The sequence below is a fragment of the Pan troglodytes genome, chromosome 7, assembly GCF_028858775.2.
Source record: "Pan troglodytes isolate AG18354 chromosome 7, NHGRI_mPanTro3-v2.0_pri, whole genome shotgun sequence".
Lineage (NCBI taxonomy): Eukaryota > Metazoa > Chordata > Mammalia > Primates > Hominidae > Pan > Pan troglodytes.
This window is the reverse complement of record NC_072405.2, coordinates 67,423,808-67,438,229: the sequence shown is the minus strand read 5'-3', so window position 1 is coordinate 67,438,229 and position 14,422 is coordinate 67,423,808. Positions and strand designations below refer to the sequence as shown.

Sequence of the window (14,422 nt, the reverse complement as noted above, 5' to 3'; positions counted from 1 at the left end):
ATAAATCACATCATTTTGTTTGAAAATAAAAACACCGCTTAAAAATATTTAGTGATTTAGAATATCTTAAACACTAGTTCTTCCTCTTATAAATACCCAAGAGTTGACTGATTGGTTTCATGTTATTAAAGATACAATTTCCGTTATGGAATTCTTCAGAAGGTAACTTCAGAGAAATGGACTGAGTCTATAAGCATTAGACACTGTTATCTCATGTCGCAAATTGGCTGTTACTGCGTTCACTGTGGTCTGGGGCTCTGGACTTCATCCCATTTCCCCTTAGGAAAGACTTTTTTTCTCATTCACAAATATCCAGACTCATTGTAACTCTAAAGTAATTATATAAATTATGTTTTATTGAGGAAAATACATACTGAATATACTGATGCAGAGAAGAAAAGAGAGCCCAAAGTACAAATGCATAAGAAATTTCAGTAAACTATTTGTCTAATCCAGTCTTATGTTCTACTTCTAAGGTATGGCACTGTGAGAAAACTTTAGTTAGATATAATTTACCTTAAAATTTCTAGCTTTTTTGTATTATCTCACACTTTCTAATTTATCTAATTCCTTCTGAAACTATTTATATTTTCTGTTGATACCAACTCACATTTCTGCATGTATTACATAGAATGTGTATAAAATTATAACCTAAAAAGTGTAAAATATTAGATCAATATAGCCATTGGATTAAATAGTCATGTGGATATTGTTAACAGATAATTATGCCAAAAACATAGCGGGGCTTTTAAAAAGTTAATTCTCCTTATTTCATCCAAGATCAGATTCTTTTTGAAGATTTTAAATAGAGTTTTAGTCAGAGCACTTTACATAGGAGCAAATCAATACATGAAGTCTCAATCCCAATACAAAGCACACTAGTTAATGATATGCAGATTGCCAGAATGCTGTGATACTGACTAAGCCTTTACTTTCAAAACAAGTGTCCTCAGATTTGCTCTTAGCTGCAACTTTTCTTACTATTCAGTTTCAGAGTTGCAACCCGCAGTGTACGGCAATTTGTATAAATGCTGCGAATTGCCATTTCTACATTTAAAAAACCAAGCACTTTTTTTACAGCTTACTCTGACATTTTTCTTCTCTTTGGCAGTAGAAATTTTGCTGGAGCTGTTGAATATCTATTTATGTACAACCATCTATTGTGTGTATACAAATTGAAGGAAAGTTACAAACATCCTCTCCAGGTTAAAAAAAATGACCCTCCAATGTTGTATGTGAGTGAATATTTGCATTGTAACTTTCTAGACATCATCAGAAAATTTTCCAGCCTATCCTGCCATAAGATGTAATCACATATATAAAAATCTAATTCTTTTCCATTTTAATTAGGACAAGGCAAATAATAACCAGTCATATTTAAACATATTTTTTCTACATTATAATTTTTTTACTATGTTATAAATTATTTCCCTATTCTAAAAGATTTAAAGGGGCAAACAGAAAATGCTACACGATATATTCCATAATTGCAACTCCCAGGAACCACCATGTGCCAACCAAGCTCTATTTTTTCCCCACCCCCCATTTGTATATTCGTTTGACCAACCTTCCTGGGCTTGTGCTCTGTGCCAAGCACTATGCCAGGCTCAGAGAATGCTGTGGAGAACAGGCAAATCCTTTCCTTAGACTTGAAGAACTTTCTCTTTCGTCAAGGGAAATCGTTAGTGAAAACATAAACTAATAAATGATTGAGATTTGAGAATCCAAGTATTCTGGAGGAGATAAAGCAAGAGATCTGCTTAGGTGATCTGCAAAGACCTCTTTAAAGAGGTGACATTGGATCTGGGGGTTGAAGGAAGACAGGAGCTTGTAGAACCAGAGACCCAGAGGAAAGAGCTGGCCAGGCAGTGCTACAACAAGTGTAGAGACTCAGGGTGGCAAAATGTTTCCTTGAATTGAAAAGGTCTGTGTGGCCAGAGCTGAGTGAATGAAGAGAGTGTGGTTTGAGCTGAAGTTGGAAAGATGGGCAGGAGCCCAATCCTGAAGGACTTGCAGGACATTTGAAAGGCACTGGGTTCATTCTCAGTACAAAGGGAAGCCACAGAATGGGTTCTGGTAAGGGACAGATACCCTGATGGGACTTACGTTTTTAAAGGATCATCTTACGTGCATAAGTTCCCTTAATCCTCAGGCCTTATCCCTTGAAGTAGGCTTGATTATCAACATTTCACTGAAGAGGAAAGACACCTGCAGGTAGCCACTGGCCAAGGCTGACATTGACCTGCACTGCCCTCAGTCTTCTGCTGGGCCATGCTGCTCATGAGTCCTCTCAATGTGCTCTCCCGCACTCCTAAAATACCCAGTGCCTCAGAGTCATGGCACAGCATTGACATTCTCTCTGATAAGGTCATTTTTGTTCATGAAAAGCTGTGTTAGCCAGAGCACCTTGTCCATTTTCCTAAATTCTTCCCAGCTACTTTGACTTACTCATCCCGAGCTATATATTTTAGTACCTATTTTCTAGGCAAGGCATTCATTTCCCCAAATATGACTTTGCATTCCTAGGCCAATAGATCCTTTCACTAATTTGTGGCCATGTCATAGTCACAGTCTGCTCCTTCTTCCCTCTTCGCCCCTAGGCCATACTCTGCATCCAGAGCAGGGCTGCAGGACACTTGTTCTATGTCGGACACCGGGCTGGGTGCTGAGAGACAAACATGTATATAGCAGATCCAAGTGGACTGTTTCATGATACTTGAAAGGCCTGAAGTGATCCTTTAAAATTAGCTGCTTCTTACAGAACATAATCAAAAATAAGAGCAATCAATGACCTTTGACTCTACCTGTGAAATTGAGTCACAGATTGACAATGCTTCAGTGATTACTTCTTCCATTTAAAAATACTATATACCAGCCAGGCATGGTGGCTCATGCGTGTAATCCCAGCACTTTGGGAGGCTGAGGCAGGCAGGTCACTTGAGGTCAGGAGTTCAAGACCAGCCTGGCCAATATGGTGAAACCCTGTCTCCACTAAAATTACAAAAATTAGCTGAGCATAGTAGTGAGTGCCTGTAATCCCAGATGTTCAGGAGGCTGAGGCAGGAGAATCACTTGAACCCGTGAGGTAGAGGTTGCAGTGAGCCAAGATTGTACCACCTGCCCTCCATCCTGGGCGACAGAGTAATACTCCATCTCAGAAAAATAATAAAAAATAAAAAAGTGCTATATACCATCTAATCCAGCAGATTAATTAACATGACTCCAAGCTAGAATAACATTGAACTCTGCCAAAAATAAAACGCTTAATCCTAGGAAACAAATATTCTCGCTTTTGTAACTTCCAATGGAAATCCTGGCCCATTCTTACCAGGATATTGAATTGTTTCCAATAGTAACAAAAATATACATGGCATCCGTCTACAGAGTAGCTTCTGTGTGCCTTACACTGTGGTAGGCATTTTACATGTGTTCCTATTTCCCATCACAGCAAACCTGCCCAGTAGGAATTAGCCCCATTTTCTAGACAGTCTCTAGGCAGAGAGAGTAAATGGCTTGCCCACAGTGGCTGTGGCAGAGTAGGACTCAAACTGCCCACTGTCTTGTTGCAGAGCTTTAGGCTTTTCTCTACCCTCAGTGATTCTCAAATGTTTTTAATCTTTCAAACTGGCACCTCATTTTATCGAGGTAACAACCTCCCATAAAATTCCATGCCAGCTCTTACATAGGAAACAGCTAAGAGTAAAGCTGCCCTCACTTAATTGAGGGTGGAGTCCAGCCGACTGCCCACTCTGCTACCCCCACTACCAACAGAGGCTGAGACCTTCAGAGGAATCTGGGCCTGCAGAATGTTTGGAAAACACTGCTTTGTGCCATGCTATTCCAGCTGGGTGGGTACCTCAGCTGGTTGTGTGGAGCCAGGGACAAAACTGCCCGGCTCTGGTCACTCCTGCTGTACAAGCATATCAGAATTGCAGGATACATCTATAGGACATAGGATGCTGCAAACACAGTGCTGGTCAGACTCCAGAATACCTTGTTCAATTTTAGGCTCTGTCATTTAAAGGGGGAAGTTGGAAAAGGTCATAAAATTGGCTGGAAGGCCGAAAGTTAGAAGGTAGTAGCAGAAAAAGAGAGGATTCAAGATTATGAAACCCAGAAAACAAAGACTCAAAGGTGTTTAAGTCCACATTGGCATTAAACATAGGGTGGTGATTATTCATGCTTAATTTTCTCTGACTACAGAATAAGAAAATAGGTTCCATTTCAAATTAGATTAATTTAATCTGAACAGGGGACATTGCTAAACTCTTGAATTGTTAAAATAAGCAACTTCTTTCCATAGAGAAACTTAAAAGCAGAAGCAAATGTTATAAATAAGGATTGGAGGCCTCTAAGGCAACTTCAACCTCTGCGCTTTCATATGGAATCACAGGAAGCCTGTTCTAGGACATCTAAAACTGCCACCTCTATCGTACTGGGAGAGTCCTCAGACTGAGGAGTCTGTAGTCTCTGGGGCGGGTGGATCTGAATTCGAATCCCAGGTTTCCCACTTCCTAACTGCATATCTTCATGCAGTTCCTTGTATGTTCTAAGTCTCCATTTACTCAAATGTTGAACAGAGAAGATAATAGGACCTACATCTTAGGGTTTCCATGAGGATAAAATAAGCAAATCTATATAAATTACATGGTTCACTTGAGGACATTATGCTAAATTAAATAAGTCAGTCACAGAAAGACATGTACTGCATGATTCCACTTATAGGAGGTATCTAGAATAGTCAATTTCATAGACTCAAAGAGTGGCATGGTGGTTGCCAGGGCTGGGGGAGGGGGAAATAGAGAGTCAATAATCAACAGGCAGAAAGCATTCCTCAAACCAGATGAATTAGCTCTGGAGATCTACTGTACAACATTGGACCTAGAGTCAACAATACTGGATTGTACACTTGAAAATTTGTGAAGATGGTAGATCTCATGTTAAGTGTTCTTATCACAATACAATTAAAATTTTTAAAATTCAAAAATTTAAAAAATAAACAGCATGACTCAGCATCCTGAACATAGGAAGCACTTAATAAATATAAACTATGAGTATTATTATTAATTTTATTTTTAGTATTAGTAGGTATACAAAGGAGGGGGGAAAGATTTGCATATCATTGAAAATTTAGCTGGATGATATTTTCAATTTGTCTTTATATCAAAGGCTACTTTGATATAAGGAAATTTTAAAAGTGACATTAAAAAAGGAAAATTTTACATCATAGATGCATTTCTTTATAAAGATATGATCTAGATATAAACAAAAATGCATTCATCTATAGTTTTCTTAATTGAAATGATCTTTATGAACCCTGCAAAGAGGTCCAAGGATATATGCTATTATGGAGGCTTGGCCTTCCCATCTTAAGCAATTTTACACGCTATTGAAGGTCATATGGGGTTGGACTGCTAAATAAAGCTTAAGGAAATATAGTTTTTCCATAGACTCGGGAATTCCTAGACATGGATCTAAATTATTATGCTGAAAACAATGTATAACTATAGAGCAATGGAACTAGTTTCATTTTACCACATAGACCAGAATTTATATTCCCAAAATGAGTGTTGCATTCAAAGTAGTCACCTTGGGAGGCTGCAAACTCATTTTATTATTGCTCCCAGAGTTCAAAAAATTTTTGAAACTCCTCTTTTAGAACTGTAGTCAGGAAAAGTTTATGAGCCACATTAGAAAATCAATCTTGTTACATTGTTTTCACACCTCATTCTTTTCCCCAAACATCACCCAGATATAACCCGCAGACTTGGCTTCAAGTGACTATTAGCTGTTTCCAAAAATCAAATTCACCATCAAAAGACAAAGAGTTGTCTGAGGATATGTAAAACAGTGTCCCACAGGCTCTGAAGAGAATTCCAGTAGGGAAGCTCCCAAATATCCCAAATAAAGGCAGCATTATTGAAATAAGTGTACAACTTCTCAGGAATGCCAACCTGGAAGGATATGGCATTTGGATAACTATGTTCTGGTTTATTAAATAAAGGCAATTAGATTCATGATTTTAAGGTCATAACATCAAATATAAGATTTTGTTTCTACCTTAAGGAATAGTTCATGAAGTACTAAAATTTATAAAGGACAAATGGAAACCTTTTTTTTTTTTTTAACGTACAGAACAGGACAATATTGAATTAAGTCAAGAAAGTTCTCTGTTTCCATAGTCAATAGTAAAGAAGCACAATGCTTAGTTCAATTAAAGGAAAGTGGATTTGAAAAAAACAGTTTCTTTTTATAGCATGAGGCAAACTTACAGATACCATGCCATGGTGAGCTATGGAGACAAATATTGAGTCTGAATTTGCAAATGGGATGGATCATTGTATGACTGTTAACGTAAAATTTGCAGCTCTGTAAACCCAGATCGTGATTTAAAGATAATAAAATCTCATGCTTCAGGGTATAAGTTAATCACCTGCATGGAGCAGAAAGAATTTTCCTTCCAGAAGGAGCAATGCACAATTGAGTAGGTGCATAAATTTTGTTTAATTTTCAATGCATTAAGTATCGGTCAGTGCTGAAAACAAGAATCAAATTAGATGGACTATTAATTTGATTTGGTTCAGCAACTCTTATATTGTTCCTTCCACTGATTTTTATGCATTGTATTTATACTTTGCTATTTTAAATAACAATAGCTTTGTCAATCTTTCATTTTTATAGCACATATCATCCCAGAATGGGGAAATTTATACACTATGCAGTATTATCTTCATTATACAAAGTAAATGGGATTGAAGCTACCTTCAGTAATCAACAATTTGGTTAGTAAAAGGTATCTTCAGGCTTATAGAGTTGTATCCTTTATACATTTTGCATATGTCAAAGGAACTCCCTACAGATAATACTCAAAATGTCTCTATGACCACGACCCCCACTTTATGGCTTGTAGAAAATATCTTCCAGAATCTGTGGTCTAAATGCAAATAGGAAAGAGAACATACTCAGAAACTAACAGCAAGAACACATTCCTTCTGTGAAAGTGTGGGATTCAAAGGTTGATTTTCAGTTGTCTACAAGCTAGGAAACACATTTGTCTGGTGACCAACATGACACTCATTGCTAAATAAAAGTGGTTAATGTGTTTAAAAGTGGAAACAAATGCAAATTACTTAGTATGTATGAGAAAATAGTTCTAATTTCTGAATGATAGGTATAGAAGTCTTCATATGCAATGTAATTGATCAGCAAAATTGTAGCCTTGCTTTCACAGTTAAATTGGGAAAAAATGACAGTAAGAGTACATTATGATTTCTATGTATTTTCATTTAATCACATTATGAATTTATGACAGTTTGCCACTGAAAATGAACTTATTCTACCTATCTTCCAGAACAATAAAATAACTCTGTAATTAATAGATGGTCTATTGTACTAGACTGCTTAATAATTAATGAAAAGCGAAGCCAGAAGCAGGTTTTTCCTCATCTAAATGAGTGGACCATTACATAAAGATACAAATTCCCAAAGTATGGGTGAGACTGAACTAGCTGCCCTGCTAGCTGCCCTGCTACTGCCATTCCCCCAAGACCAGTGAGGCATAAAGGGCAGTGTATCTAACCAAAGGACAGAGCGGAAAGCTGTAATTTCTCATCACTTCAGGAAGGGTTTGGCTCCTACCGAGAGCAGAGAAGAGCATGAGGAAGGTCAATCTAATACTCTGTGGCTTTTCCCAGCCTTCAGATCCTTCCTCACTCCATGGGAAGAGGAACGGTGTGTCTGGTCAAGAGGGCAAGTCAGCAAGGGCAATGGTGGCTGCCTGGAGGATTGCTCAAGAATAGTCATTCACTCCTTAGAAAACATAATTGTGTTTTTATGTATTTTGCACTATGGTAGATGCGTGGGCTACAGAAATTCAAGTCCCTACCATCAAAAAAAGATGCCCTTTCGGAGGAATCAGGACATCTTTGTGAAAAGAGACTACAGGAAAATAACTTATATTGGAGCACCTGCCACGTTCAGGCACAAGGCTGGATACGTTATTTCTGTTGTCACAGTCAATGATTAGAAAATAAAGGGAAAATATATATAACTTCCCCAAATTCTCCCTCCCTCTATGTTAAAAATTATGTTTCAAGTGTTGTCTGAATCATTATCTTTGGAACTCTATTTACTTTGAGTTTGCCAATAGTTATTCTAGTGATTAAAAGTTACTACTCTTTCAAAGTAGGTTGAGGGGGACTGGTCTTTGTGTGCTTTGATATGGAGGACATAAATGACAAATAAGTGGCTAGATAGAGAAAATGTTTTGTGTTTAATTATCCATGAAAAAAGAGAGCTTTACAAGGTTGGTAATAAAGTATCTCAAATTAGGTTGCTATCTGTTCACTTCTGTAAATCTGTGCATCTATTCCATCTCTACCTCTGCTTATCTATCATCTCTCTATATGATGGACCACATACAATTATTTAAATAGTAGAATTCAGGAAAATTAAATTCATTGTTTATTTTGAATTCGATATTTTTATTTCTTTAGCCAAAACTTACCTCATTATCTAGTAATAAGTTATATATAGAAATTAAAAATGAAAACATTTTTACAGTTACACATATTTTCTACTTTTGATCATACAAGAATGTGAGTGACTTGTATTATTTTTAAATTAAAAACAACACCTATAAAGCAAAAAATAAAGATGCACCAATATGTATCCATTTTTATAAATATGATTTATTTCTGGTATGAAGTCAACACAGTCTGTGACTAAATATGAAACTAGCCCTTCTGCAATAGGCTAAAAAGAGGGAATTCAAACATACCGAACACTTTTCCAGATTACTTAAACACACAGACTTAACACATAATCTTTCTGGCATATACGGAATAATTTTTGAGGCATATGAATTGCAGTACATGTTATTCTGATGTGGAAGTAGTCACTGTTTACACAGGCTCGATTAACCCATTTGACCTTTTCCTTGAATTGTTAACTATTTTGCACATCAACAATAAGAATTTTTAAATGGAAGCCAAAAAAAATCTACTTAAAACTTGTTTTTTTTTTTTTTTAATGAAAAGCACCTTTTAGGAGCTACATTTAATAAAGCTTCTTTGATCTAAAACCTCCCCTTAAAATTTTTTCATGAACAGTTTTTGATGTTTTTAATGTTAATACTGCAGACAGGGAGTCTAAATGTTTGTTCCTATTTCAGAAAGCTGCATCAACAGTGTGACACAGGGGAAAATGTCAGAATGAGAGGACTCTCCAAAGGGGCTGGAATTATTTCAGTACACCTTACTTTATACTGTGCGTGGAGTATTCAGAGTCTCACAGGACCCCAGGTTTCCATGGTTTGGCATACTTTTACAGGTGTCAGATGTGTCCTTTCTATAATGACAGAACGTGGGGCTGATCGTCCACCCACCCCAGGAGTCAGCAGACATACGCAGCATCATTCTTACTGTGGTTTTCATGAAACTTGACTGCATTATTGAAGACAAATGAGTTGTGTTGCTAACCGTAATGTAAGCTGCCTGGTGATAATGAAGCTACCCGGCTTGAGTTTCACGCTGTCGTGCGTGATGAACCCGTTTCTCTAAGGGCCTGGCAGTGGGTTGCCCGGTGGTGCATTGAGCAGAAGGACCCCGAGAGCCCTCATGGCACAGTTCTCCCTGCAGTGTGGAAAGTAGTAAGAAACTCACTTTGACTTGAAAGCTGAATAAGCATGACATTGAGATTGCAGAGTAAAAGCATATATGCGTCCTCAAGACCTTGTTTTGACAAAGTGATTTTTTTTCTCCAATCCATTTTATCACTTTTTTCCTTCCAGTTGGTTCTACCTGCTACCTTTGGTTGTTTTATCAGTCTCTTCCTCTCAGGAAATGTAGGAGGTAGGTTCAGGCCCATGAGGAATTGCCACAGGGTTAATTCTTGATTCTTTTCAGCCTTTACTGAAATGTTCAGTTTTAAAATCAATTAAAATATTATTAGGAAATGATCATATGAAGGTGCGGAAAAAATTAGGGCAAAATTATATTAATTTATGATGGAGTCTAAAATTTCTAAGAGAGATTATTTTTATCTACTTCATTATGGAGGACAATTCATCACCAACTTCATTTTAAAACTCAGGATAAGTTCTGCAGTTACTTTGAAGAGTATATTAATGTAGTTTTATATGACTTCAGAAAGGTATTTTAGAACTCTGTTCTCCCATATCCATTTCCATCAACCAGCTTTGTTTTCTTTGTGCAAATATCTAGGCCAAGTCTCTTTGAGAATATAAAAAAGGAAAAATTAAAAACTAAACCTATAATCTATAGAAGAACTCCAGAACTGATTTGCTTTGAAAGTAATCTTCACGTGTGTTTCCCATTTGGGCATTCACGGCATCTGCCTTCTCCCGTCCCCCCCCTCCACAAACCCATCTTGTCACCCTCGTTTGGATAATGAGAAAAGTCACCGAGTTAAAAACATTTAGGCAAAGGAACAAAATGTCATTGCAGATTGTTTTCAATTTCCTAAAAGGGATAGAAGCTGTCTTCTATAAATCACATTACAAATAATGGTGAAGAAATTCTTAGATCAGAGAGTCCGGGATAGTCATGGGTATGGATTCCAGGGAAGGTGCTTTAATAAACTCACAAAGCGTCATACCTCGAATCAACACTCATGTATCAGCCTCCCAACTCTGCTCATTTATTTCCTCAACAGAGCTACAGTGAACCTGTTGACGTGAAGACATCTCAACCTCCTCAGCTGATCAATTCGAAGCCGTCGGTGTTCCATGGGCCCAGCCAGGCCCACTCGGCCCTGTACCTAAGTTCCCACTATCACCAACAACCGGGAATGAATCCTCACCTAACTGCCATGCATCCTAGTCTCCCCAGGAACATAGCCCCCAAGCCGAATAACCAAATGCCAGTGACTGTCTCTATAGCAAACATGGCTGTGTCCCCTCCTCCTCCCCTCCAGATCAGCCCGCCTCTTCACCAGCATCTCAACATGCAGCAGCACCAGCCGCTCACCATGCAGCAGCCCCTTGGGAACCAGCTCCCCATGCAGGTCCAGTCTGCCTTACACTCACCCACCATGCAGCAAGTAAGTGCAATGGCTCTGGACTTAGAGTGTGCACCCCTATTCTGAAGTGTGGTGGTGGAGGTGGGGGGAGCTGTTTATCCAGGACAGGATTGGGGATATGTGTTTTCTATCCTTCTGTTTAAGTCAAGAGAGCACTAAAGATATTCAACAAATATCTGCTTTCTGTAAAATGTAATTTACAAGTGGTGAATTCGTGTGGCATTATGCCATCACAATTGACAGTCACTTCTTTTCATAATCACTGGTTTCTTTCCCATGATATCCATTTTGCTTCATGTTTCTAATCATTCTTCTTGTTTTCTGTTTCTTGAGTAAAGTAAATTTGTTATTTTAAGATACCAAGTGCTGCCGAATCTCTTTGGAATAGAGAATTCTACAACTTTTTAAAAAATATTGTTTGGAGATGAGAAAGTCTTGACTGGTATGCCTCTTGAGTCCAATAAATGCTGAAAAATGAAATCAGGTCCAACACCAAATCTGGTGGAACCCTGAAAGTCCTAAGAACTGAACATTTTAACCAGAGTTTTATTTAAAAATGGATATCTGGCTTCTGCATAAATTGAAAAACACAGGCTGTTTGGAAGCCTCCCTACCCACTCCCTGATTATTGAAACCATTTGTGTGCAATTTTAGCTTAACTTTTCTTTGAAATCAAATATTGCTTTTGGATTTTGGTGTTATTTTAAAATTTGAAAATTAGGCTCAAACAATATAAACTAAACTGAACAGAAGGCATCCTGAAATCCTAAAACTATTTTTTAAATTTTATTTTAAAAAATAAAAGCAGCTTTGCGCAGTGGCAGTATCATAGCCAATAAAGTTTATCTGAGATGTGATTATTGCCAGTTGAAAGCTTCTCCCACTACCCTGCCATGACAACTTGCAGTATAATTGACACTGGCAATCTTTTATAGTCTCTATGGAGACTGAATATAATTTTTTAAAAAAATAAATAAAAGTAAAAACTACAAATCACATTAAATGCAGGTATCACTTATATACTCCAATTACTCTATTGTTCTCCAAGCTATAAGGATATAAGGCAAACACAGATTTCCTATAGAATTGATGTCTACCTCTCTGTGGAATTTGAATCTTTAGTTGGACTGGGATCTAGATGAAGCGGAAGGAGAGGCAGAAAAAGAAATCAAATATACATAGTCCCCAATTCATTATTATTATTACTACTATTATTATTGACAGGATTTTTGAGAGCTCACAGTAACAAGCCCAATGCTTTTAATACACCACCTCTTCTTTAATTCTCAGAAAACTTATAGTGTGGGTATGAGCATTATCTTCATTTAGAGGAAGGCACTGAGGCTTGGCAGAGTTAAGTCATGTGCTCATAAGGTCAGAGCTGGAATTCAAACCCAGGTCTGTTCAAAACTCAGAGGCTGGATTCTAAAATGCTAGGCTTGCTGCGTCTCATTCACAATCGTTCTTGTAGACTCTTAACTCTTTCATATGAGAAAACCTGTATCTCCTAAGAATTCAAAGGATCTTTAAATTCTGGTTACTTCTCAAATCAAAGTCGTTATGAAGAACAAAGGGATTTATCTTCTTACTGAAGTCTTTCTTGGTCCCTAAGCCAAAGATACTGTTAAAGCTATGATGATTTTCTTATCTGCATCCAACAGACAGTTGTTGATTCACTGGGGAAGAAGAGTACGTAGAAAGCCACTTCCTACCACCCTGCCTTGTCTTAAGAGGCATATGACCAAGTTATATTCTGAGGGTCAAATTCCCACTCTTCCCATCAGACATCAACTTCAATTAAAGGCACATACTTGGGTATCCATGCATCTTAATGAACCAGTAGTGTTTGTATGAAGAATTAATGGTTTGGAGGATGCCACCCTTGGTTGGGTAATTGACCCCTGTTTGAGGGTGCTGCGTAGCTAAGGACCCATGTTTTGCTTACAGTGCTATAGTTGGGGGCTGTTTCCTCCTGAAGGAAAAAAACCAAAAGTTCAGTTTCCTCACCATGCTGCGGGCTGGAGCTGTGTGCAGAGATCTTTTTTTCTGATTTATCAATCAGAGATGATTACTTTTTCTATTTATGCTAACATAAACACCTTGGATGATGTGGCCATGATCCTGAATAGTTTTCAAATATTTCAGATTTACATAAGACCACATGTAAAAATCCAAGAGATTTGTCTTTCCATATAGAATCTTAACTGTATAAGAAAAAATAGAACAGATTACACTGGACAAGTTATTCATCATCCTTTAAGTCAGTTCTGTTAGTGTATCCCAAAAAGTATGCTTGCTGAGATGGGAAGACCTGATTACAATTTACCCAAATGGCATAAGCCCAAAATGGAGAGTAAATCGCTCCAAAGACTACATTGACTAAGAACTCTTTTAACAATGCCTTGATCATGGTAAGTAGTCAAAATAATTGTTGAGTAGTGAACAAATAAACAAACAAATGAGCAGTAAAAGTGTTTCACTGTTAGAAGGATTTAAAGATCAGGTAGTAGAATTTCAATTTCAATTCCTTGGAAGTTTTTAAAAATGTAATTGATTCGAAAAATTTTAATTGAACCCCTAACATGTGGTAGGCACTATCTAGGCTCTGGAAATTGAGTGATGAGTGAGAACAAGTCATGAGACCCCTGCCCCGTGGAGTTGGCAGGGGAGGGATGGCAGTGGTGATATGATAAACAAATAACGAAGGTCCCCTGAAAAAAATAAAACTGGAAGACAGAATTCCAGACTTTCAGGGTGCATGCAGGAAGGACAGAGCCTTTAGCTAGGATGGACAAGGAAGGCCCTTCTCAAGGGCTGGCACAGTGACCTGAAGGATGAGAAGAGGAAGCACGCTTTAAATACTGGGAAGTGGGAAGGGTGTGGAGGACGTTCCCACAGACAGCAGCAGCCAGGAAAGGGGACTCTAGCTGGGAGAGCCAATCTGGGGAGGAGCATGGCCTGTCCAGGAGATCGGAAGGAGGCCAGTGGAAAGGAGGGGAATAAAGAGAGAGGTAGGGGCAAGGTCAGAGTCAAGGGCAGGGAATTGGAGTGGGATCCTGCAGGTGAAGGGGACTGGTATCCCCAGAGAACTGATAATCCTAAAATCAGGATCAAAAAGGGAGTCCACCACCCCTCCACGTTATCACTTCATCTATTGCCACCGCCACAGTCTGTTGGGGCCCACATCCGAGTCATCAGTTAGTCTTCAGCCTGTAGATGCAGACCTGAGTTGTGGATAAAATCTGACCTGATTCATCATTCAAAACACCTTTATGCTGAAGATGTTTGCTTCCTCATGTGGGAGCCATGTGGACATATCCAAACACCAGACAGAGAGAGAGAAAGAGAGACAGAGAGAGAAGAAAGTTAACAGCAACTGTAT

General features: G+C 38.2%; 1 protein-coding gene and 1 non-coding gene across 3 annotated transcripts in view; both read left to right on the top strand.

Annotated features, from left to right (window-relative positions):
* TOX (thymocyte selection associated high mobility group box) overlaps positions 1–14,422 on the top strand; it is a 305,743-nt gene that overhangs the window by 285,980 nt on the left and 5,341 nt on the right. For both annotated transcript variants that reach the window (XM_519777.9, XM_009455429.5), the window contains one exon: positions 10,675–11,061. In XM_519777.9, coding sequence (XP_519777.2) covers positions 10,675–11,061 — 387 coding nt within the window. The remainder of the gene's footprint in view (positions 1–10,674; positions 11,062–14,422) is intronic.
* LOC112204338 (U4 spliceosomal RNA) lies at positions 11,847–11,987 on the top strand. The gene has a single exon (XR_002937895.1). It is a non-coding gene; the product is annotated as a U4 spliceosomal RNA (small nuclear RNA).